Genomic DNA, 21112 nt, shown 5'->3' with positions numbered 1-21112 from the left:
GTGGTTTTCTCACAGCCTGGGCTGGGCTAAGCCAGCCTCACCCCCACACTTCAGTCTCTACCATTGTTCCCACGAGCGCCTGTGAGGGCACGAACCGGGCGCGGGTCCTCGGAGCCGCACGGGCCCCTCCACCTGGAGTCACGGTCTCCAAGTCTAGACAAGTGTCCCAAAGCTCTAAGGTCCCCCATGTCCTTGTCTCTTGCTCCCCTTCTCAATCCCCAGATGACGGCAACCCAAAAGGACACCCCAAATATCAGCAGACTCATAAATAATAAGCATATGGTACCAGAGGCCACTGGGTCTCAAATTCCGTCATGTAAGAATCACCTGGAAAGTTCGTTAAAACACAAGTGACTGGGCCCATCCCCACAACTTCTGATTCAGTGGGTCTGGAGCGGAGCCTGGATGTGCATTTCTCACAAGTTCCCTGGCGATGCTGAGGGCCAGACTTTGAGCACCACTGGCAGGGGCGACCTGTCTGTTCGCCGAGTTTGGTGGAGAGCCGCTCCTGCTGGAGCAGGAGTGAAGGGCTGGAGTACCCCCAGCCTCCCCACCTGCCGCCTGGGGCCAGGCTCCCTGGAGCCCAGCAGCCCCCAAGGACGGCGCCGGGCGGGGCGCTCACCTTCATGGCAAATGTCTTGCCGCAGCTGGCGTGCTCACACACGAACGGGCGCCGCTCTTCGTGGAACGAGAGGATGTGGCTCTGGAGGTTGAACACGGTGGTGTAGGTGCGGCCGCAGCCTTCCCTGGGGCACCGACACACGTCCCTCTCCGGGGCGTGAATCCTCATATGCTGCTTCAGGAAATCCTTGCGCTTAAACGTTTTCTGGCACACGTCACATGTTATGTCCTCTGGGGGAGCAGACAAGCAAACTGAGCCCACTTCCCAGGTGTTACCATGCTGGAAAAACTAATATGGAATGTATCAAGCGACGTATTCGATGCCCAAAACCTTATGATGACACATAAATCAGAAATCTGTGAGGAAACTAACTCCAGTTCTTACTGCTTGAAAGTGTGCCTCAATTCTTCCAAGTGCCTACATGACATGAAGTCCCTGTTTTCCTCTGCAAGCAGCAGGGGTTCTCCACCCGGGGGCGCAGCAAGGGGAAGGAGTTAAACGGACCAGTTTTCTTCCGTGTCCCCCAACACACGGGGCATGCTTCCCACACTGCCCCGCAGACACCAGCCAGTCCTTCCCCGGAGGCCTCACCTGCCCGAGCCTTTAAAATGCGCACAGGCCTCGGCCCAGGACCACGGATCTCTGCTCACATGTCAAACAGCTGAGGTATGCAGCACTTACCAGACACACTATAGAAACTCTGTATTTTCAAGGGCATATTTAATGTTTCACCCTTTAAAAGCACTCAACCAGTTCCACAGGAGCAGATATTTATATCATGCCCCTCATGCCTGCCTTACCTTTATGGGCTTCTCTCACATGTTTCAGAAGCTCTGTCCATGTTTTTGCCACAAAAGAACATTCTTTTTGACATATATAGCCTATTTCAAAAAAAAAAAAAACAACAGATTGGTGCATTGCCTTTTTGAATACTTGGCATAAACACCAATTATAATTAGATTGAAAGGAAAATAATTATCATAAAAAACAAGCAAATTATCAAAAATAAATTAGACTGCAAGGAAACTTACATGCCTATATAATTTTGCTCCTACTTCCCAATATCCTGTTAGTCTCAAGAGGTAGCTATGAAAACTAAAAAAAGTTTATTTTACAGTAAAACCAAACAACTGCATGTCAAGGTTCTTCATATAGGCTCTCCCTTCAGCAGGGCTGCACGAGGAGGCCCTCCCTCTCCTGTTGTCAGTGGGTTGGGTACACAGCCCACAGACTCCCAGCTGCTGGGATGCCCCCCCCCCCATCCCCGCCTCCATGGCTCAAGGCCCCTTTCCCCTCCCCCTGCTTTACCTTTGCCTCTTTTTTCACTCAGCCCTTTGCCCTGGATAAACCACCAAGGATAACCGTGCCCACCCCCAGCTTCCTGTAGTGTCAATATCTTGTAAAGTTCACGCTGCACAAAAGAACTAGGAAGAAGCAGCTAAGGGAGAAAAGAAAACAGAAGATTCCAGAGAAAAACTCTGAACAAAAATGGACACTGTGCAAAGCACTAGAACTGGATTAGTCAGTGTAACAGTCAGCCTCAGCTTCACCCAATTAAATACCAGATAGAAACTAAAAGACTCAACTACTAGTCTCTTGTCTTAAAAAAAAAAAAAAAAGGGACTTCCCTGGTGATGCAGTGGTTAAGAATCCGCCTGCCAATACAGGAGACGCAGGTTCGAGCCCTGGTCCGGGAAGATCCACAGGCCGCAGACCAACTAAGCCCGTGCACCACAACTACTGGGCCTGCACTCTAGAGCCCATGAGCCACAACTACTGAGCCCACATGCCACAACTAACGAAGCCTGCGCGCCTAGGGCCTGTGCTCCCCAACAAGAGAAGCCACCACAAGGAGAAGCCCGCGCACCACAATGAAGAGTAGCCCCTGCTCGCCACAACTAGAGAAAACCCGCGTGCAGCAACGAAGACACAACACAGCCAAAAATAAATTAATTAATTAATTAATTTTTTTAAAAAGTCATATAAATTCTAAGGCTTGGGAAACTGGAATATGTATCAAAAATCCTTCAGGGAAACAGAAGAGATTCAAGCTGTTGGCTTAATCAAGTCCTTCTGAAAAAAGTTACAATCTGATTACTCCAAAAACCTCAAACTATAATCCAAGTCCTTTGAATGCCAACAAGGAAAGAAAAGAGAAGAGGTTAAAAGCAGCTGAAGCAGCAAAGCCACGGCTGGAGTTCCAACCCTTTCACAAGTAAGAAGCGTAAGCAGGCACGGCTGTAAACAATAAGCGTTAACTCTCAACAGCAACAACAGGGAGTGCAAGGGCAGACACGACACCCAGCACCTCTCTGGTCAAGAGCATAAAACCTGGACAAGCAGAGGGAGCCCCTGCCCACGCAGCTTCAGCTTCTCGGGATGACCACAGACTCGAGCAGCCAGAGAATTAGACACACACGCTCTACTGCTGGTGTGCCCGTCAGAGCGGGCACCAGTACCTACCCTCGTGGACCTTCCCGTGCCGCTTCAGGCTGCTGGGGGAAGCAAAGTGTTTTCCACATCCTTCGTGGGTACACCTGGGTCAACAACACACGAGCGTTAGCTGATCCATTTTCAGACAGAACTGTACTTGAATAGCATGTTGTTCTCATCCTGCCAAAGTCTCCTCTTCCCACAACCAAACCAGTCATAAAAATGGGATTTCAAATTCAGACCTCGTTGTAGGTGGAAACGCAAGTTACTTCACCAGCCTTGGGCAGAACAAACTGAGAGAAAAAAGTCATTACTTTTTTTTTTTTTTTGCTTATGTGATCAAATTAAACAGTTTTCATCTTTATACCTCTGAAAATATACCCTGTTTTCATGGCAACAGAAAGATGGCTCGGGTAAACACCTAAGCCATCCTGAGTCATTTGTGTCTAGTTTTTCTAACGATGTTGCCATGGGATGGTGTGAAAAGAAAACACAGCAGCAGATGCACGGCCTCTGGGTGCCCCTTCTGCGCTCAGGCCACCAGCGGCACAGGAAGAGGCGGCAGAGCTGCAAGCAGGGACAGGCACCGTCACGGCAACAAGCCCCAGGCAGGGGACAGTCCAGCCGCGCACAGCGCCAGCCAGGGCTCGCAGGACGGCCATCAGCAGGTGCCCTTGGCACGTGTCTTCCAATGCGTCCAGTCACCTCTTCCTGTTCCTCCTGAAACCCTCTCTGATGCAGGCTAAGCCCACATACCTTTGTTCTACAGGAAAGGAATACTTAGCATCTTCATAAGGACATTTCACACCACTGAACAGGCTCTATTTGAATAGTTAAGACATAAGCCTTCCCTTCAAGCTTAACCACAATTGTACTAATTTCACAAATTATTCTGAAACACATTAAATCTTTCTTTTAGAGAAACGAAAGCACAAACTTTTGAAAGACCCCAAATACACAAATGGGCATACACTGTACAACTTAACAGGAAAATGTTGATTAAGAAACTGTTTCTGAGCATTGGTATGCAACCTATGCATTTTAATCTTATCCCCACCTGAATTTTAAGAGGTTTTCACCCACGTAAAGTACCTACTTGAACGGCGGTTCGTTGGTGTGCTGGCACTGATGGGTTTTCAGCTGCTGATGCTTCTTAAAGGTCTTCTTACAACCTTCAAAACTGCACTGTTTAAGTAAAGGTTTGTTAGTCTCAAAACAAAATCAAGAACAGTTCGTAACAGAATCCTCTCAAGATAAAAGTATTGCAGAAATTACATACTTGCTACTTTCACCCATTTAGTTACTATAAGATTCAAGAAGCTTTGAAAAATAACACATATGAAACAGCAAAAACGTTTCATTTGGGGTAGTCTACCAACAATATACTTTAATTAGCAAAAAAAGTTTGCTTTCAAAATAAACCATTATTATGATAGCTAGTGTCAAACTAAATTCAGATATTTGACCGACAAAATTTGGTTGATGAAAATTTTAGACACACAGGCAAAAAACATAAAAAAAGTCAGAATTTAAGCATATAAAATCATTCATACTTACGACATATTGTTTTTGCTGGTTTTCATGTTTGCGTTCAAAATGTTTCTTCAAGTTTGATTTTGTGTTGAATTTCTGATCACAGCCACTAGCTGTACAACTGTTAGGAAATTGTGTAAACCAAAATATTAACAAACCAAGGGAAGAGAAATTTTAAGATGTGTACATCCTCCCACTTTATAAAAGCTAATTATTCCAAAGTATAATAAAAAATAGTCTTTAACAAATTCCAAAGTGTTAAGCCATACCACATAACGCCTCTCAATTTGACGTGATTATATGTAACGAGAGATGCATTTTCTTGTTAGGCTTCTGAAATTAAGCACAGTGCAGCAGACATTATACAGTGGGCAGAGGGAAGATGAAAAACACTAGTTCCAAAAGCCCAAACCCTGCTTAGACTTAAACCATGCTTAAGTTAAATTGTTCTCGGTTTAGAATCTGATAACTTTAATTTTGCTTGAAGTGTCTCTACAAACTACATTTCCAAAAAGACCTCAAACAAAACAAAACAAACAAAAAAACTGGTTTCAGCTTATCATTAGAGGTAAAAAACAGATATTTAGGAGAACCATAAACCATTAGGCCCTGTGACACATCACCAAGCAGGTGTAGTTCGTTCCCCTTAATGAGTGTTTCTATATCCTGACCTTGAATTATCTAAATTCTTTGTGATTTGTAATATGTGCTCTTTTTGTGATGAGTCTTCATAAGCCGGATGGATGAAGCAGGACTTCCTTTACAAGCCCTCATCGTAGCCATCATCCACCGATACACCCCGAATAACGCTCCTATCAGGCACCACGCTATCCGCAGGGACAGGCAGAGAAAGGCGGAGACCGACAGTGCAGAGTGACGTGGGAGAAATGCCCAGAGGCCCGCTGGAAGGACACAAGAGGGGTGCTGTGGCAGAGACCACCCACCCCAAGTTCCAACACGTGCTATTTCTGACCTCAGGAACAAAATGCTGACTTTCAGCTGGGTTCACAGCCAACAGAAGTAGAGCTTCTTCCAGCCTCCCTTGTAATGAGGCGTGGTCCCACAGCTAAGTTCTGGCCCATCCTGCTCAGCTCCCACAAGGTGTCTAAAAAGGGGGCACACCTCTTTTGCCCCTCCCTCCATCCTGGTGGCAGGCATGCTTATGTGACAGCTGGAGCTCCGACAGCCATCTTGGACCATGAGGACTGCAGAGGAAGTTAGGAGGAGCCCCTATCCACCTCGGCCTTTCTGCATCTTAGTTATGCAAGAGAAACAGACACTATCCTGTTTAAGCCTCTATTGGGCCGAGTTTTCCGTCACTCTTGACTTCAATCCTGACACAGACATCTAACCCAACACCACTGTGGGACAGGACAGGGCCAGGAAAGTCCTGCCAGGAACCAAACAGCAGAGGCAGGGGGCGTGAGACGCCCTGGCAAAGTTGGGGGTGGGAGTGCTGCTGCCCAGTTAAGAAGAGCTGGACCCCCACTTCCTGTCAGAGTCCAGCAAACGGGGCAAGACCACCGAAGTGCCCAGGCCCAAAGGTCACTACGTAAGCAGCGCTCAAAACCACCGCCCAGTTTTAGGAAAGGAAGCAATCTGGAGGGTGATGTGAGAGAGGGCCGGGGAAACAGCCTTCAAAAGTGAGGCGTGCAGGCCAGCGCCTGAACCGAGACACCGGCAGCTGGGGGAGGGGAGAGGCCCTGAGGGGTAAGGACAGCCCTTGCAGACCCCCTGCTGTGGAGGACAGGAGGGAAGAATGAGGAGTCCCGAGGGTCAGCAAGCAGGCAGTGATGCCGCCTGGCAAGAACGAGACCAAAGACAAAGCTTGTGGACTGTCAGGGACCTGGGCCCCATAGAACCAGGGAGACAGCCAAGTAACGCCGCCCAGCAAGCAGCTGGACTCGGGGATCTGGCGCTAAAGAGAGGGATCTGGGCTGGAGAGCAAGCCGGAAGAGACACTGCAGTCGTCCTGCTCCAGCAGGAGTAGCCCTCGCCGTTCTCTCCAACCCGCGCATCCGTATCCAGCCCCATTTTTACTTAAGACTTAGTTTTTTAAATAGTATACAGTCGCTTAGCTCAGAAACCAAAAGCATGGAAAGGGACACAGCTGCATGGTTCCTTCCACCCCTGCCCCTACCCACCCAGGACTCCCACCACTCCCAAGACAGGCAACAATGTTCTTAAGTTTTGCTATGTAGCTTATAGGATTTCTTTATACAAACAGAAGCAAATATAAATACAGGACTTCCTGTCTACCTCCCTTTTTACCTGCTCTTTTTTACACACAAACAGGTAGCCTGAAATACACTCTCTTCCGAACCTTGGTTTTTCAACTAATAAGCCCCAGAGATTTTCTTACAGTTTCACAGGGAAAACCTGCATTCCTTTTTCCCCGCTGTATAGTATTCCACGGTGTGGATATACTTTAACTGGTCCTTCCTGATGAGTAGGCGGGCTGCTCCCATCTGTGACTTAACAAGCCCTCCAAGTGATTCTGATGGACCCCAAATTTGAGATCCACTGCTTTAAAGCAGCTGATTTAAAAGAAAAGCCGTAATATTTATCCCTTCAGAGATAACGAGCAACTGTGTCAGAGAAGAATGAAATTAACACCGGCATGGCAGAGAAGTGGGGGCTTAATTGAAAGAAAGAGAAGATAAACTGTTAAAGCTCTACTTTCTGGTGCGTTATGTCTCTTATCCCAGCAGCTGATCGGTTCGCAAAGACCCTGACGATGCAGAGCCCAGAATCTGCCAGGGAACCACTTTCCATCTGGTCTGAACTTTTCGAGGTTGATTTCCCATTTAGGATACACTTTAAAGGGAGACGAGAGGATGCAAACTCAAGACAACTTCAGAAGAACGCGTCCCTGAAGTTATCACATGCAATGACCCACAAGACCCCGACGCTCTTCGCACATTCCAAACCCAGTCTCAGGAGATGCAGACGAAAGCAGCTCCACTTTCTTCACCTTGAAGGTCATCAGCCAATTTTCTGTGCCAAACGCCACCCACTTCAGAGGCCTGAAGACAGTTCTCTACTTACACAAAGGGCTTCTCTCCGGTGTGAACCAGGGCGTGGCGGCTGAGGTGCCAGTCCCTGACGAAGGCCTTGCTGCACCCTTCATGGTCACAAACAAATGGTCTCTAGCAGGAAGGCAACAAAAAGCACGTCAATCCTGCCTGCGTCAGTGGCTCTGGTGTTACTTCAAACCCTAAACTATCTGATGGGCAAAGCCGTGGACTCTGTCTGTAGAGATGGTTTCCACCCAGTAAGTGCTAAGCACCTGCTATAGGAGGCCAGGCAAGGATCTCCCGCCTGGGGTTATGCGACAACCGAAATGCCACAGCTGCTCACAAAGTGCTGCAGCAGATTCTGTTCTAGGAATACCATGTGAAACCAGCGGGCAGCCTTCACAGGAAGCTGGGAGTGCCAATATCCTAGATACAGCCCACGAGTCTGAAAAGAAACGTTAGGTCTAATTTGGACATCCTGGTAACAGGGCCCAGAATTTAGGGGGGTTGAACGCGCGAGAGGAAAGAGAGGGAGGCGAAGCATAAAAGCATGCCATGAAGGAAGCCAGTCACAGGGTAAGAAGCAGCCAAGAGGGCGGGGCACGTGGAGAACCTTGAGGGCGGGAGAGGAGCCAGGGGAAAGGGTCAGCGAGCTGGACAAGGTCCCGGGGAGGGAATGGTCAGCCTGCAAATGCTGCAGGGGGAAGGGGGATGGGCTGCGTGAGGACACACGGAGGGATGACCTGTAAGTCAGGAAAGTGCTAGGAGCAGAGGCAGAAGCTGCAGCACCCCGGTTAAGGGCCTTCAGCTGAGGCCCTGAGAAGCCAGACTCCGCCAAATCCCGGGAAACTGGGCCAATTCCTAGGCCTCCATGAGCCGCCCTTTGCTCACCTGTCACCTTCCAAAGGCTTCCTATTGCCCTCAAAACAAAACCCAAGCTCTAAACCCATCTGTACCCTGGCCTACAAATGACCCTCCAGGCCTGCTCCTCAGGCTCCCCCACCCAATCACACTGGCCGGCGTCCACCCCCAGGACCACACGCTCCTTTGGCAGTTCTCTCTGCCCGGGCTGTTTCTCCCTCAAATGTCTGCAGGGCTGGGACCTTTCCTTCTCATTCAGGTCAAGAGAGAAGCCTCTCCCGACCACCCTCCTGCAGCCCTCTCTTCACCGCGTCGCATTCCTACTTATTCCGTTGTCCTCCCGCTTAAAGCATAAAGTCCGTGACGGCAGAAGCCATGACTGTCGTTATCTGCTGCTCTCCGGGCCAAGATGGTACTGAACTATGAATGAACGAACACATGTTGCTTGCAAACCTCCAGTACTCTAAAGTTCTCCATTCCGGTCCCAGGAGGCGGGGCCTTTTAAGGCAGGTTGGGGGTGGGCGTGGGAGTATTCCAACCTTGCAAATATTTACACGTTATGGGGAGGTGGTGACTGGCCACCACTCAAGGTCAAAAAAAGGGAAAGTGTTGCTTAGTGAGCCCTGAGCCCACGGCAAGGATATCTCGGTCCCAGAGCTCCCTGTCTACCTCCCCAGTCCTTCCCTGACCTAAGGCATAGCTGGTTCGCTTGTGCGGTCCCGTGAGCCAAAGCTTAACGCGTCTGCGCACCCACGCGCGGGACCCTCGGGCAGCGCCCACCTGGCGCGCACCGCACCACTAGTCCCCGGCCTGGACGCCACGCCCCCCGCGGCCACGCCTTCGGCCTCGTTACCTCCCCCGTGTGCTTGCACAGGTGCGCGTCTAGTTTCCAGGCCTTGTTGTAATTGGCGCTGCAGTCGGGGAAGGAGCAGATGAACCTCTGAGGGGGCGCCGGGGGCGGCGGGGCTAGGCTCTCGCCAGCCGCGACGAACGCGTCAGCGATGGTCAGGGACGACACCGCCTCGGCGACAGAGGCCGGCGGCTCCAGGGTGCCCGGGGCCAGGCACTCGGCCACGTGCTGAGCCACGTGCCGCGAACCGAGGGCGACCGACCGCTCCGGGAGATCCTACGCGCGACCCCACTGCACTTCCGGTAGCGCGGCCCCGGCGGGGCGGGGCGGGGCTGGAGCGCCGGCGCCGTCGCGCATGCTCCGAGAAGCTCCTCGCCGGCCCGCGTTCGCGCATGCTCTGAGAAGCCCCTCGCCGACCCCCGCCCCTCCCGTTCTGGGGCAGGAGCGGAAGGGCGGAAAGAGTGGCCAGGGCTTCATCCCCCCCCCCCGCCCCCCCCCCCCCCCAGCAAAAGGTGCCCGCGAGTCGCAGTCCCTGTGATGGACTCCGAGGCGACTGTTAAATGTGTTCCCATCCGCCACCACCCTTTTCAAAGTACTACCCTTGCATGATCTAAACTATCCAGTTCTTACTACATTCTGGGTTTGTCTTCTTTATGGATTCATTTCCTGCAAGCTCTCTACATGCTCCCTCTGCAAGCCCCCTGGCAGTGCATCCTAAACTTGCTTAAAATCACGTGGAGACCTTTTAAAACTTCCAAGCCCAGAGCATATCCCGGACCAATTAAATCACAATTTCTGTCGGTGGGAAACGGGAATCCATAGTCTGGAAATTCCCCAGGTGATTCCAACGTTCAGTCAAGTTTGGGGACCATTGCCCTGAGGCCTTGCTGCTCAGAGTGTGGTCTTCGGGTCAGCAGCATCGTTCGTTAGAAATGGGAACCTCGGACCTGCTTGAATCGGAGAGGTCTCCAGGTGATTTGACGCACATTGGAATTTGAGAAGCACTGTTCAGAGGCTTGAATGGTATGGGTATCTCTGTTTACGGGGACCACATGTTTAAAGGACATCCTTGGATGAGGATAACAATGACAGGATGGTCTGATGTTCCCCCAGGTGTGTACTTTTCACAGACTGCATCACTGTGAATCATTTGGCAAGCCCCTGTCTGATGGTGATGAGCAGTCCCTGCAAAGAAGTGCAGTTTTGAAAACAAACCGGGACTCACTCCCACGAGGATAATGGCCTGTCTTGTCGCGTGTCATGAGGACTGGGAGAGGGAGTCTGGGACACGCATCCACATGCTGCTTTTCTCCTTTGCTGGCCAACCCCTCTTCAGGGGACAGGTCCGCAGACATCCCTCCTACGACTCCGCACATCTTAAATGGTTTCCCTGGTGCTGGTTCCGGCTACCTCCTCCGCATTCCGCTGCCCCCTGGCCGTGGCGGGGTTGCGTGGTAAGCCTCTTCCTCTTCCGCCCTTCTCTTGGCCTCCCGACGCACACCGTGACCCGTGCCTCTGCTCCTGCCTTCCCAACTTCTCCCATCTGCTTAACCAACTGTTCTTCACACCTTCTTCTCCGTACCCACGTCTTCGTGCTCAGCCCTCTGATGTGAGGTATTGTAGCGGGGAGCACCGACTTTGAAGTCTAAGTCTACATTTACTAACTGTAGGACTTTGGATAAAGTTCTTTTAATCTCTTTTCTTACCTTTAAACTGGACCATTGGAGTCATTCTTGGAGTGAATGAGATTGTATTCACCGATAATTCCATTTATTATGTGCCACCCCCTGAGCCAAGCACATTTACCAGCAACTCTTAGTTCTCCCAACAACTCTGCACGTAAAGAAGCTGATACAATCCAGGCCGTGCCTTTTCTTTCTTTTTTTTTCTTTCCTATGAACTGATCCATCGTCCACCTCTATCCTCTCTGTAGTTTACTCTTCAATGTGTTTTCAACATCCCACATTTCTAAATGAGGAGTGGATTTTTTTTTTTTTTTTTTTTACTAAAGTAAAAAACATCAAGCAGTCACCTCCAACTCAACATTATTTGCAAGTTAAACCATCTTAAATCTTACCATCTCCACCTGGTTACACCTCCCTCCCTCCCGCCTGCTCCCTGCCTCTTTCTTGCCATTGGCAGTGTGACCCTGTCTGCCACCCACGAAAATGTAGAACAGTGGGTCTCACCCTGGCAGCACACTGGAGTCACCAGGAGCTTCTGGAAAGGATGTCTCTTGGGCCCCACCCGCACCAGTGCAATCAGCCCTGTCCCTCCTCCTTCCTCGCCCATCCCTGGCCTGGCTGGCTTGTACACCTGCCTGTCCGTTCCCTCCCACCTGCTGCCCAGCTTTGCTTTGCTCCGAGCCTGGACACCTGAAACAGCCTCTCAACTGCTTTCCTACCTTAACACTCTCCTGCCTCTAATCTCTCCGTAAAACACCTGAGACTTTCCAGGTTGAAGTCTGCAAGACTGGCATTTGCAAAGCATTTTTATTCCTCTTAGCTATTTTTCCTACAATTCAGGTAAAAGCACTCAGGTGGGAAATGGGGTCCCTGGGCTCAGGCCCCCTCCAGGCCCCGAATGGGCTTGGTAGTTTGGCAACCCAACTCTGAATCCTGGCTCTACCATTTCCTATTTGGCCTCGAGAGAGTTATTTAATTCCCCTGAAGTGTGTGTTATCTGTACAATGGGGATAATGATATCTATGCCACAGTGTTGCTGGGAGATTTATATGAGACAATTAATTCACGTGAGGTGCTTAGCTCAGGGCTCAACATAATACGTAATCAAAAATTAGTAGCCTTGGGCTTCCCTGGTGGCGCAGTGGTTGAGAATCTGCCTGCTAATGCAGGGGACACGGGTTCGAGCCCTGGTCTGGGAAGATCCCACAGGCCGCGGAGCAACTAGGCCCGTGAGCCACAACTACTGAGCCTGCGCGTCTGGAGCCTGTGCTCCGCAACAAGAGAGGCCGCGATAGTGAGAGGCCCGCGCACCGCGATGAAGAGTGGCCCCCGCTCGCCGCAACTAGAGAAAGCCCTCGCACAGAAACGAAGACCCAACACAGCCAAAAATAAAAATAAATAAATTAATTAATTAAAGTTATTTTTTAAAAAAATTAGTAGCCTTTATTTTTTTTCCCCACTTGCTGCTGGCTTATGCCTTCTATTCTTACCCTTGAGTTGTGGTTGGCAGGCTGCTATGACGGCTCCCAGTGATCACTGCTTTCTGGTATTCACATCCTTGTGTGATTACCCCCTCCTTGGGGTAGACTGGACCCTGTGAATTGTTTCTAACTAATAGCATAAGGCAAAGGCGATGGGATGTGATTAGGTTACAAAACACTGGGACTTTCGTCTTCCTAACAGATCTTCATTCCCTTCTGGGCTTGTGCACTGTGACAAAATAGCAACCACACTGGAGGAGCCCACAGGGCAAAGAACTGAGGGTGGCCAACAGCCAACTAGGAACTGAGGCCCTCGGTCCAGCAGCCCTGGAGGAACTGAATCCTGCCGACGACCATGTGAGCTTAGAAGCAGATCCTGTCCCAGCCAGACCTTGGGATGAGACCCTAACCCTGGCTGACTCCTTCACTGCAGCCTGGGAGAGACCCTGAAGCAGAGAACCTGGGTAAGCCATGCCCAGATTCCTGACCTGCAGAAATTGTGAGATAATAAGTGTGTTTGTTTACACCACTAAATTTGGGGCTGATTTGTCATGCAGCATAACTTAACACACAGTTACATTACACAGAATAACTCTAGACCTGGCAGTCCTGAACTCACACTAAGGAGAGGGCATCTGAACAGAGAGGGTTCTGACAGGAGGGGGACTCTGACCCAGCATCCAACCATCACACAAATTTCTTCCTATCCAAAAATCACAGTGTGACAAGAACGCATGTAGTTATGCTGATAACTGGACAAAATAGCTTGAATGTGGACTGCCCTTCAGTATGTGGTCCCTTTAATCCCGATTTTATCCTTATCTTCTAATGTTTACTTCTCCCGGTTTGGTCCAGCACAGCCAAGGTGGTCAGCTAGGGCCACTGTCCTAGCAGATCAAGCAAAGCACCAGGACATCATCCCTGAAACCCACCTTTAACTTGAAGCTCTGTTCCTTCTTTTATAGGCATGCGGTAGAAAGACTTTTGGATTCAGCCCCAATTGCCACTAACTACTTGAGTATGACTTTGGGCAACTCTCCCCAGCCTCCTTTGCCTAGTCTATGAAATAGAGGAGACCCTGCCCTGCCTTCCTCTCACAGTTGTTATGGGCATCATATGGGAACCTGGCGAGTCAACTGACCTCTCTGAACCTCAGTTCTTCATCAGCCAATTGAGGACAATAGGTACCTTCTTCACAGATTGTGAGGATTAACAAGAAAATACACGTAAAACACCTTTGCCAACCATGAAGTGCTAGCCATCTGTCAACTGTTACTGACACTAGGTTCTCAAATATTGGCTCAAACAAAAAGTGAATGAGCCAAGGTCAGCCCAAGGATGGCCAAGGTAGGATTGAGCAAGAGAGATTCCACCCCTTGGCCACATCCTCAATATAGCCCGTCTCCCCTGTCCCTCAGGGAGCCTCCGGGGTCACTGATCATCTAACCAGTCAGGAGAGGTCCCCCAGGCATCACCTGTACCTTTGTCCTTGCTCCTCTGTCAGCAGAGTCCTCGCCCTCTTGCAGCATCTGTTCTTGGACCACCTCCCACCCCCACCACGACTTCCCCTGGAACCATCAGTGGACAGTGGGAGACACGGGACACCTCCCTTCTTGGTTGTCTGCTCACCATGCAATTCCAGCCTGGCTTCTCCAATTAGCCCTCCTCTCGCTTCAGTCTGATCATCGAATTTTCCTGCAGCTGTAATTGCCCCACCAGGGTACCACCGCTGGCCTGTGCTTAATCACTCCCACCCACTTCAAACCCATCTGAGCCGGGAGCAGCCAGATTCCATCTAGTAAGCGAGACCTAATTGCTCTCTGATTACCCACAGGGTCAGGTGCTTGAATGCTCACAGTTTCCATCCACAGCCCGTGCAAGATTTTTGCGTTTGATAATTTCCTCCATCAGCTTTTTTCACCGAGCCCCCAGAGACGCCCCCGGCAGAGCTGAGCGGGAGTCCTCGCCCCATTTATGGATGGCTCCTTGGTTTACCTTAGGGGTGGAATCCATCCATCTCCCTTTACTGCCTCATCTCTGTCCAGTCCGCCATCGTCTCACCTGATCTCCAGGTACATCCTGCAGCCAGGGTCCCCCTCTCCAGTCCTTTCTCCACACGATGCTAAGGGATCCTTCCCAAATGCCAGGGATTTCAGTGGTGTCCTAGAGCCTTTAGGATAAAGCCCCAACTCCTTACTGTACCCCGCTTGGCCTCAATTCGCACCCCTCCCACTTGGTCCAAGCTCCCCTCCCGCTCGGTCCAAGCCCCACTCCCACTCGGTCCAACCCCGCTGAGCTTCCTTCATTACTCACACCTGCCCATCACCCACTTCCCCGCATACTCTCCTCTCGGTTTTGTATCACTCTCTCTTCTCGACGGAGCCTATAGATTTCCCAACACTGCTATGAAGAAATAGGAGCCATCTCTTTTCAGATAGAGGGTTGTGTAGAGAGAGGATGGGAAGGGCAGGGGTCTCCTGGCTCCTTGGGGTGTCTGGGGCCGTGTTTCAGAACTTGCAGAATGTATCCTGGAAAACCACGGCTCTAATGCCTGTGATGATACAAACTTGCCCCGGAACCTTAAAAGGACCTCTATTAATATTCACTTACCTGTGGAGAAGAGAAATTATCTGGTCTCAAGTATTAGTCTTCTAGAGAAAGGAATTTGAGCGCATGTTGAAACAGCTGCTGCCTCTCCTGTGTAGGTCCCTGCCCCTATATGAAAAGAGGAAATGCCTTCATCTATTTGCAGCTGCGGAGGAATGAAATGGTTCTATTCCATTTTTCTCTTTTCCAGGCCTTTTGTCATTCTTTTACCCAGTGGATATGGGGATATATGTATATGTATAGCTGATTCACTTTGTTATAAAAGCAGAAACTAACAAGCCATTGTAAAGCAATTATACTCCAATAAAGATGTTAAAAAAAAAAACTGGTTTATATGGGTATTTCCTCTACCAAATGTAGAAAAAATATATACTCCACTGCACACCAAAAGCTCTTCCTTTGTCACCCTTAGAGCCCATCATTACAACTGGGGGGAGGGGGCGTCATCCCCAGGGTCCTCTCCTCAGAAAATACCCACACACATCTCAGCAGACAGATACTGCACACAATTTAATGGAGGGTGGACTCAGCTTAAGAATGCCTGCTCCAGAGGGTGAGTAGAAAAAGATTTTTCAAAAGTAACACTTGGGGCAGCTGAGACTAATGGAGCTGGCATGCTGGTTGGAATTTTAGAGCTTTTGGTTGCTTTCTGTGGTACGATTTCAAGTCTGAGGTTTGTGACTGTTCCCAGTGGGGCTTGTCTTCAGCGCAGTGGCTCCTCCAGAATCCCAAAGGGTGTGCGGCCGGGGAGAGGCAGTACTGTCTTCCAGAAGCGAGTGTGCTCTTACAACGCATTTCGTCCACAAGCAAGTGGCTGACGTCCTTGCCTCCACCCAGAGTCGTGACATTTGTGATGCTCTCAGTGATGGCACAGATCGACAAGGCAGGCAGACCTGAATGCAATGGCTCAAGGTTGGTTCTTGCAGCTGTTAATTGGGGATCTCTGTGTGAGATGCTGTGCCAGCCCCACGTGGTGCTCAGGGACTGCACCCCAGAGCCTCCGAGGCGACACCTCAAAGTCACCTGGGCCAGTGCCGGGTTAGCGGTTAAAAGTGTTACAGTGAGATCGCCCCTTGTCTGCAGCAAGGTTGGTGGAGAAAGATTTTATGTGGATTTTTTTTAAGACTTTTTTTGACGAATTCGTTACAGTATAGCTTCTGTTTTATGTCTTTGGTTTTTTGGCCGCGAGGCACATGGGATCTTAGCTCCCCGACCAGGGATCGAATCTGCACCCCTGGCGTTGGAAGGCAAAGTCTTAACCACTGGACCACCAGGGAAGTCCCGATTTTACGTGTTTTAATCATGACATCACATACAAACTCTTCATTAAGCTTCTATTGAGCAATACATGAAAGTATGTAAATCTGGGAGAAAATGAACAGGACTGGTTTCTCTTTCAAAGTTACTTTGAGCATTAAAAATTTTTTTGTTGCTGGTCGTTATTTGCAAAAAAGTGCTGTTTGAGTGTTATAATTGTATTAAAATGTGTACTAAAATTGTACTGAAATGTATTAAGCACTCTTGTTTTTATTTAATTGCACGGGGTGGGGCAGACCGTATATAATGAGCATGCATTTCCCGAGCGGCAGCCATCCAGCATCAAGCCCCCTGCGCCAAGGAGGAGCTAGCTGTCTGCGCCCCGTGATTCCAGGGGTTCAGGAAGAACTTGGCCCCGAATGGTCCTTTACTTCATGCTTGAAAGTACACACTGAGGTATTTGGGTACCTGAAAAGAAACCAGCAAATACTCCCAGGAAGGTGGGTGTGAAGACGCCAGGAGCCCTGGGGGGACGAGTTGGGTTTATTGCTCATCCCTGGAGTCTGGGAGAGTCTGGCTGGAGGTGCAAACTGGAGAGTTTTGAACTAGATTTTTAGGACCTTTAGCGATTTAAAAGCCACCTCCCAGATAATTTTACATTTCTGAGGCCTATCACCAGCCTTCTGGGCGCCAGCACCCAGCACACTCCCGAGGCACGCCCCGGGGCTGCAAGGCCCCCTACCTGGCCTTGGCCAGGGGTAAGAGAGAGGCAGCCCAGCAGCCCAGCCTGCAGGGGCGGGAGCCTGGCCCTGCCTCCCCCTCCCCCATCCCCTGTCCCCTACTAGTTCCCCTCGGAGCACTTCCTTCACAAATCCTGCCCACAGACCCAGTCTCAGGGTCTGCTCTGGCGAACCAAGATTCAAATCATTTTATAAGGTTTATTCCAAAAAACAACAGGCCTCTGCCAGCCCCACGCAGACTCTCTCCAACCTCTTGTTCTCCAGAAGCAACAATTTTACATTCATCTCAGCTTTTTTTCTTTTTTTGGTATGTTCCTTTACATCTCTAAATAACATTTTCATAGTGCTACTTCTTGATTTTTCAGTTTTAGGCACTTTCTATGTATTTTTCCTTATGGGATATGAAGGTTAAGAAAGACACACACACACACACACACACACACACACACACGCTTTCTCCATTCTCCTAAATGGTTATGAAGTAATAATACTGCTAGGTTACTCTTATATAGAATTTGCCACATGCCAGGTATTGTTCTAAGCATTTCACATGTATTAATTCATCTACTATCCCCCCAAACCCTATGCAATAGGTTCTGTTATGATCCCCATTTTACAGATAAGGAAATTGAGTCAGAGTGAACGGCCTGCCCACCCACACAGCTCATAAGTGGATTATTATGATTGAGTGAAGATTTGAACCTAGTCGGTCTGGCCTCAGGGTCTGTGCTCTCAATCACGGCGTTATATGGCTGGGATTATGCCATAACTTTAGTTAGATCAGACTTCAGGGTTTTTACTAATATATCAGTGCTATCAACAGCTGATCCAGGTAGTAAACTGTGATTTCTCTTTCCTTCTTGCAAAGCTTTTTAATTTAGCCAGAGTTTAAAAGCTGTCTGGGTTTTTTTGTTGTCGTGGCTTACCTGGTCTTTTGTGTTTTTTGTACTTATCTCTAATTCAGCCTAACTCCCAAGAGTCATCTAAATCTTCTCTCAGCATGCTCCAACACATCAGGTATTCTATCAGCTTTATCTTCTTGGAGAAATTTCTCCTGGAGCACTTCTGACCTGTTCCCATCTGCACTGACTGCTCCCAGGACCTGCTACGGAAACTAGAAACTCTGAGGGTCCTCTCCTTCTCCTGGTGTCCTGACATCTCACAAGGATACACAGAGCTGTGTCTCGGTGTGGCCTGTTTTCACCATTGGGCTGGGCACAGAGTGGACTCTTGTAATCTGAAACCCATGCCCTGCATCTCTGGAGATTTTCTTGGATTACTTCTTAAATGATGCCCTTAATCCTCTAATGTTTTTTCATCTGTTCATTTCTACTTTTTTTTTTTTTCTTTTTGATCTGTTTTCTGGAAGATTGCCCCAGCTTTATCCTCTAAACTTTCTATTGATTTTTTCAAATATTCTATACTGTTTTTATGTTTTTATATTTTCTGCTATCATGTTTAAATTTTTAAAAATTTGCTCTCTTTTTTTTAAACGTGTATGCTTTTTATTTATCAATTTATCAATTTATCTGTCTTTCATTGTATCCTATGCTCTGGCTTCTGCCCTTAGCACTCTCACGAAACATTTGCCCAAGTTTGTTTATTCGTTTGCTTGTTTGTTTGCTTCTTTCTTTCTCATTGAGGTATAATTGATTTACAATATTATGTAAGTTTCAGATGTATAACATAGTGATTCACAATTTTTAAGGATTATACTCCATTTATAGTTACTATAAAATGTTGGCTACATTCCTTGTGCTGTACAATATATCCTTAGAGTTTATTTATTTTATACATAGTAGTTTATACCTCTTAATCCCATAACACTATCTTGCCCCTCTCTACTTCCCTCTCCCCACCGGTAACCACTAGTTTGTTTTCTAGATCTGTGAGTCTGTTTCTTTTTTGTTATATCCACTGGTTCGTTTTATTTTTTTAGATTCCACATATAAGTGATATCATACAGTCTTCGTCTTTCTCTGTCTGGCTAATTTCACTAAGCACAATATTCTCTAGGCCCAGCCATGTTGCTGCAAATGGCATTACTTCATTCTTTTTTGTGGCTGAGTAATATTCCATTGTATATATATGGAATATATATATATATATATATATATATTTTTTTTTTTTTTTTTACATCTTCTTTATCCATTCCTCTGTTGATGGGCAGTTGGGTTGCTCCCATGTCTTGGCTATTGTAAATAATGCTTCTAGGAACACTGGGGTACATGTATATTTTCAAAACAGTGTTTTTGGGTATGTACCCAGGAGTGGAATTGATGGATTACTAATTATTAGAGAAATGCAAATCAAAACCACAGTGAGGTATCACCTCATACGTGTCAGAATGGCCATCATCAAAGGCCTACAAATAACAAATGTTGGCAAGGATGTGGAGAAAAGGGAGCCCTCCTGCACTGTTGGTGGGAATGTAAATTGATACAGTCACTATGGAGAACAGTATGGAGGGTCCTTAAAAAACTGACCGTCCAGCTTTGACTATACAATTGCAGCAAGCAGCAGGGCTTGCTGCGACTTCGCAAACGCAGATTTGCCAGGCGATCCCAGATTTCTTCTGAGAAGAAACCACACAGAGCCATCTTGTGGTGGAAAAACGATGCACAGGTTTCAGCCTAAAACTTGTATTAGATTCTATACGACATGAGCGGGTGTAAATGCATCTGCATACTCTCATACCCTTGATTCCTCCCACACGGTCGGGAAGCATTTTAAAGTGGTCGGCAAATGTTGACAGCAATCTACACTTGTCCCGCTAACACATTTACCACAGGTAATTAACTTAACTACCTGATAAAAATGTCATTGGCGTGCTATAATGCTCACTGTTTTCAGAAGAGACTTTGACTGACAGTTACCCACACCGTGTCCTCGGTTATCTTTATAGGCACATAATCAAATCCAAATTCGGTCATTAGTTTGTGATTTGATCGAAGTAACAGCCTCATTGGATAGTCATGATCCCCAGAAGTTTATTATTTGCCCCAACTATGTGGTTTGGATTTTTATGTTGTGAAAAATAATAATAAACTAGGTTGCTCTCCAAGGCTGTCGAAAGCTGTGCAGCCACACTCTGTGCCTAATTCATCAGAGATGAGACGAGATGCAGAACGTCCATTTGTAGGCGTCAGGACTCGCGCTGCGGCTCCCGGGAGCAGCGGTCATTTCATGGGGGCCGTTTATGGGTGCAAACACCTGCATATGCTGCGTTCTCGAGGCCCGCAGAGCCAACCCCACCCCGGTGCACACGGGGGGCGACCTTCAGAGTGCGGCTGCCACCTGAGCTCGGGCTGTCTGCTCCTTCAAGCACCCACGTCACCTGCGTCTGCAGGGCTGTCATAAACAGCTTTGCCAACACGTATCAGCTGTGACTGGTGATGCCTGTGTGCTTTTCTGGACACAAACTTTGGCCCTCAAATAAGCAAACCTAAGCTCCCAACCTGAACTCTCGTTACGAGAGACGTTTTTTAAGAATGTGGTGTCTGATGCGGGATGGCTGCCTGGAGAGTGAGGAGCCTTCCGTGGCCTCCACTGATGTGGCCCCTTCTCGGCAGCCGGCCTGGCATTGAGAGAGGAGGCCTTCTGGGCTGTGTTTAGGAGAGCCAAGCCTCAGGACCACAGACCATGGAACCCTAAGAGTCTCAGATGGAGTAGATGTTTCCAGGCACGAAGGAACAATCGCAAGCCCAGATCAGGGGATAACCTGTCACAGATGGCTTTGGCCACACTCTTAAAGTCAGCTAAGACAGAATTCAGTTCAATTTTTTAAAATGAGCTGTTTTCCCCATACCCGTAGGGCAACCCACACTGTGTCTCCTGCTCCTCCACACTGGTCCAGACCCAACCTGGGCCAACCTGATCTTTGCCCAGCAGACGCGGAGGTGCCTGCCCGCCCGGCCTCAGCCCTGGGCCCACGAGGGCCTCTGAGCCCTCTGACTTCCTGCGGAGGCCTGCAGGCTGTGCCGGGGGTCGGCACCCAGCTCTGCCGGCCTCATTCAGTTGTCTCAT

General features: G+C 48.8%; 1 protein-coding gene across 1 annotated transcript in view; it reads right to left on the bottom strand.

The window, feature by feature from the left end:
- GTF3A (general transcription factor IIIA) overlaps window positions 1-21112 on the bottom strand; it is a 22479-nt gene extending 1367 nt beyond the window's left edge. Inside the window, exons 1-8 of the mRNA XM_068526500.1 lie at window positions 20960-21112; window positions 9320-9592; window positions 7637-7737; window positions 4613-4709; window positions 4152-4240; window positions 3086-3159; window positions 1423-1503; window positions 623-852 (exon numbers count right to left, since the gene is read on the bottom strand). Of these exons, the coding sequence (XP_068382601.1) occupies window positions 623-852; window positions 1423-1503; window positions 3086-3159; window positions 4152-4240; window positions 4613-4709; window positions 7637-7737; window positions 9320-9592; window positions 20960-21112 (1098 nt within the window). The remainder of the gene's footprint in view (window positions 1-622; window positions 853-1422; window positions 1504-3085; window positions 3160-4151; window positions 4241-4612; window positions 4710-7636; window positions 7738-9319; window positions 9593-20959) is intronic.

This window comes from Eschrichtius robustus, chromosome 18 (genome assembly GCF_028021215.1).
Source record: "Eschrichtius robustus isolate mEscRob2 chromosome 18, mEscRob2.pri, whole genome shotgun sequence".
NCBI lineage: Eukaryota > Metazoa > Chordata > Mammalia > Artiodactyla > Eschrichtiidae > Eschrichtius > Eschrichtius robustus.
This window is presented reverse-complemented; position numbering and strand designations above follow the sequence as displayed.